Source organism: Puntigrus tetrazona, chromosome 11 (genome assembly GCF_018831695.1).
Source record: "Puntigrus tetrazona isolate hp1 chromosome 11, ASM1883169v1, whole genome shotgun sequence".
In the NCBI taxonomy this organism is placed as follows: domain Eukaryota; kingdom Metazoa; phylum Chordata; class Actinopteri; order Cypriniformes; family Cyprinidae; genus Puntigrus; species Puntigrus tetrazona.
In genome coordinates, this window is record NC_056709.1 from 11191011 (window position 1) to 11196010 (window position 5000).

Here is a 5000-nt window from a genome sequence, read left to right on the forward strand (position 1 = left end):
GCTGGACACGGCGGCCGCCGGACTCTCGTCTGACCGGAGCAAACATCCCTACATTAACATCTGTCTGTAATCACTGCGTATAGAACCAGGTCAAGAAAACAGAAGCACACACTGTGTGTCTGTGTGTGTGTGTGTGTGTGTGTGTGTGTGTGTGTGTGTGTGTGTGTGTGTGTGTGTGTGTGTGTGTGTGTGTGTGTGTGTGTGTGTGTGTGTGTGTGTGTGTGTGTGTGTGTGTGTGTGTGTGTGTCTGTGTGTGTGTGTGTGTGTGTGTGTGTGTGTGTGTGTGTGTGTGTGTGTGTGTGTGTGTGTGTGTGTGTGTGTGTGTCTCTCTGTGTGTGTGTGTGTGTCTCTGTGTGTGTCTCTGTGTGTGTGAGTGTGTGTCTCTGTGTGTCTCTGTGTGTCTCTGTGTGTGTGTGTGTGTGTGTGTGTGTGTGTGTGTGTCACAGACCGAGGGGTGTGAGGTTGATGATGTAACCGTCTCCCAGGTAAAGGGCCCAGTGCTGATAGGCAGGTCTGAAGATCTCGATCAGGTCTCCCGGCCGAGGCTCCTCGTTACTCAGAGAGTTATCAGCTTCACTCGAGGCCATCTGAAGAACACACACACACACACACACAGAGTCATCGTTGTTTATCAATAACACATCCACTTTTGATTACTAATGTTTTTCATTTGATGATTGCAGGCTTAACATTTTATTCTAAGAATCTTCTTTAATCCTCAGATTAAACTAAAAGCCTTCAGTCGGACAGTATTCTGCCGAGTCAGTCATTAGAGGTCAAAGGTTTCTCTCAGTCATGACAAATAATATTAATAATCAGCAGTACCGTTTCCCTAGTGTAGGATATTAATGTGTTTATTATTGTGTGATCCATACAGTAATATATAATAAAATATAATATAAATTCAAAGGGAAAATCATAAACTCACTTCATTTTGATGCATTTATCATAAAACGAGTCTTGATATCAGGAAAGTGAAAGCATGTTTAGAAGATACTCATCTTTAAACTCTCTGGCATCATTTCTATACACATTTCTAAATTAATTCCACACAGAAAAAGTGCTTGCAGCCGGTAAAAGAATACAGCGGTGCTTCGTTTAAAGCAGAAATCACGTTTCTTTCTTCTGCCCAACACAAAAGAGGATGCTTTTGTTTTAGTTTGGACAGAAGAAAGAAACTGGTACGAGTTTAAAACAACGACCGTGCTCGTGTTTAGATCCGCTCATCAGTCCTACAACACCCCGATCAATAAAACCTCACTTTATGTGTGCTGCTTCTGAGCTGGGACGGAAAACAGCCAGAGAATGCTGGAGTGACACACCACAATGAACACACACACACACACACACACACACACACACACACACACACACACACACACACACACACACACACACACACACACACACACACACACACACACACACACACACACACACACACACACACACACACACACACACACACACACTCACACACACACACACACACACACACACACACACACACACACACACACACACACACACACACACACACACACACACACACACACACACACACACACACACACACACACACACACACACACACACACACACACACACACACACACACACACACACACACACACACACACACACACACACACACACACACACACACACACACACACACACACACACACACACACATCACACACACACACACACACACACACACACACACTCACACACACACTCTCACACACACACACACACAATAGCATGACAATAATAGAGAAACAAGCAGAAAAACCTGTGCTGTGAAACCTGTTCATCAAACATAACATCTGGACAGAAATGTTTGTCCAAAATGCACTTTTACTCGCAGCTTCGTGTCGAAATAAACTTTATAGAATTCATTTTCAGCTCAGATGTACTTCATAGAGTTACTCAACTACAAACAAAACCATTAAAGACACCGCAAATATAATCAACCTTAAAAATTAGTTAAATAAAACATTCTAAAAATCCTTTAAAAAACAATTATGGAAAAAAAAAAAAAAAAAAAAAATATATAATATATATATATATATATATATATATATATATATATATATATATATATATATATATATATATATTTTTTTTTTTTTTTTTTTTTTTGTGAAGCTGATGACTAAAACAAACAAAAAAAAAAAGATGAAAAATGACAAATAAATGACAACAACGTCACTAGAATAAAGATGAGCTCCTGACAGATCTACACCGGCGGGGACTCACTTATTATCAGAGGTCATCCTCAGCTGCTGATCTTCTGACTGATCTGACCTCTCTGCTGCGGTCACTCACCGGTCACTCACTGCCTTTGTGTGTCACACAACACAGAACAACCAGAGCCGACCAGAGCAAGAACGAGAGAGAGAGGAACATCTAACATCTAGTGCTTTTTATGAAGATACTTTCACATGAATTTCTCCATCATGCTTTATTAAGGATTTTCTAACACTCCAGTATAAAAATACATCTTCAACACACTGATTTTATATATATATGTAAAACATGATCTAATAATATGTTAAAAAGCCTGTCTACATAAAGCCAAAAAATGGCTAAAATAAATCTTTGCAATTTAATAGAATAATAATATTAGAATAATAATGCAACAAAGGCCAAAAATAAATACTCATTATGTTGATTTTATTTCTCAATATAATAATAATGCCCTGTCTAGTTAAAGGCAAAAATACATGCATTAAAAATAAATAAAATAAAAAAATAAATAGATTTCCCACATTCCAAAGCACCTCTGTAAACATGGTTTGATTGTAAAGAGATGTGTTTGTGATCTCGTCCAGCAGGAGCCGCAGGACACCTCCATGACCTCCTCTATGTCCAGCAGGTCTGTGCAGGTCAAACAAACACGGGTTTACTTCTGATCAGGACTAAATAAAGCACAGAAACCCGGCAAAGCAAACACACAAACTACAAATAAAAAAATAAGAAAAAACTATCAGAAAGACTGCATTCTTTTATATTCTCAAAATCATTAGTTTTCCATAATAAAGCAGATCCAGTAAAGTGTTTTACCTTCGATGACTGAAAAAGGTGATGCTCTCGCTGGTGCTCAGTCTCGCGAGACTAGCCGGACTGGAGGATCGTTTCGACGGATGAGGGCGAGTCCCCTCGTTCTCGCGAGACTCGGCGCCGTGTTCATTGCGGCCGCCCGCGGTTCTCGCGAGACTGCGAGCAGAAGATGGCAGATGGCTCTTCCTCGTAGGGTGTGTGTGAGTGTGTGTCGTTTGTTTACCGTTCGATGCGTCGCTCCGGTGCGTGTTTCATTCCCGTCCGTCTCCGTTGAGTCACCGGACAGTGTTCATGTTGTGCGGGCTGCTGTTTTCCACCGCTCATCTGTGTAAATATGACGGGAGAGAAGATCCGCTCGGTGCGCAAAGAGCGCAAAGCGGGTTTGGATCTGCTGGAACCGGACGAGGAGCCGGCGGCCACCGGGCCGATCAAAGCCAACCGGGGCGGCAAGATCCTCAGCGGCGGAAACCACAAGATCCTCCGGAACCAGAGCCACGGGGACACTGACAGCGCGTACCCCGTGCATGAGTGCGTGTTCAGGGGCGACGTGCGGAGGCTGTCATCGCTCATCCGGACGCAGAACATCGCGCAGAAAGACGTGCACGGTGAGCCGATCTAGAACCGAAACACGGTGATGGACAGCATCCCAGTCCGTCCGCGAGCTCGTCCTCTAGAACACCCGTGGAGATTGAGGATCGTCATAATCCACCACCGCGGTGCTCTAGAAACATGTTGTTTTTCAGGATCATAATATCTAGAGTCACGCTGATTTAGGACCATGATGACTCAAAGACGTGATGATCTAGAACCGTTATCAGTCAGATTATACATGGTGATTGAGAATCATCATAGTCTGCAGCTTTAGTGATCTAGAATCCAGAGTCATGCTAATCTAGAGCCGTAATGACCGCAAAAACACGAGTGTCTTAATCCACAAGCATGATGATCTAGAACCATTATTATTATTCTGATTACACATGGTGATCGAGAATTTTCGCAAACCACAACCGTAGTGATCTAGAAATGTTGTTTTTCAGAATCATAATATTTGGAATCGTGCTGATTTAGGACCATGATGACTCAAAGACGTGATGATCTAGAACCGTTATCAGTCAGATTGTACATGGTGATTGAGAATCATCATAGTCCACAGCTTTAGTGATCTAGAATCCAGAATCATGCTAATCTAGAGCCGTAATGACCGCAAAAAACATGAGGAGTGTTCTCATAATCCACAAGCATGATGATCTAGAACCATTATTATTCGGATTACACATGGTGATTGAGAATTATCACAAACCATAAACATAGTGATCTAGAAATGTTGTTTTTCAGAATCATAATATCTGGAATCATGCTGATTTAGTACCAGAAACATGTCTTGATTATTATGTTAAGAACCATAAAAACATGTACATGCCTTAATGACTCAAAAACATGGTAAACAAGAACAAGAATCCAGAATGGTGTGGAGTTAGAACTGCTATCATTCTGCATCACAATGATCTAGAAACATGTTTAGTTAGAGCCTTAATGACTCAAAAACATGATAATCCAGAATCATAATAATGTAGAATCGTATAAATTTATTATTCAGGGCCATAATAACTATAAGAAACCATAATGATGCAAAACATTGTGATTTAGAACAATAATAATCTATAATGTTGATTTACAATCGTTAATAAATCAAAAACATGATTACGTGTCCCAATAAACCAGTAGAACAATGATCTAGAACCGTTATTATTCAGTTTGTACGTGGGGATTGAGAATCATAATCCAGAATCATGTCGATTTTGTTTGAAGATCTTTCAGAATCTTAATAATTCAGAAACCTAATGGCTCATAAAAATGATGACTGTCACTCATAATAGTTATGATGATCTAGAACTATTATTTAGAGCTGTAATTGTTATAATTTAGAACCA

At 40.6% G+C, this 5000-nt stretch overlaps 2 protein-coding genes across 5 annotated transcripts in view; one reads left to right on the plus strand and one right to left on the minus strand.

Annotated features, from left to right (window-relative positions):
• plaat1 (phospholipase A and acyltransferase 1) overlaps positions 1–3206 on the minus strand; it is a 3984-nt gene extending 778 nt beyond the window's left edge. The window contains exons 1-5 of one of the 4 annotated variants that reach the window (XM_043251986.1): positions 3073–3206; positions 2790–2886; positions 2266–2348; positions 449–587; positions 1–29 (exon numbers count right to left, since the gene is read on the minus strand). The exon at positions 1–29 is cut by the window's left edge and continues 240 nt beyond it. In XM_043251986.1, coding sequence (XP_043107921.1) covers positions 1–29; positions 449–587 — 168 coding nt within the window. In that variant the 5' untranslated portion in view covers positions 2266–2348; positions 2790–2886; positions 3073–3206. Of the gene's footprint in view, positions 30–448; positions 588–2265; positions 2968–3072 lie in introns of all 4 variants that reach the window. The other 3 variants (XM_043251984.1, XM_043251985.1, XM_043251983.1) reach the window with 3 other exon arrangements.
• A 34-nt stretch (positions 3207–3240) lies between these two features.
• Positions 3241–5000, plus strand: part of ankrd13c (ankyrin repeat domain 13C) — a 16041-nt gene continuing 14281 nt past the window's right edge. Inside the window, exon 1 of the mRNA XM_043251981.1 lies at positions 3241–3674. Coding sequence (XP_043107916.1) covers positions 3404–3674 — 271 coding nt within the window. The 5' untranslated portion in view covers positions 3241–3403. The remainder of the gene's footprint in view (positions 3675–5000) is intronic.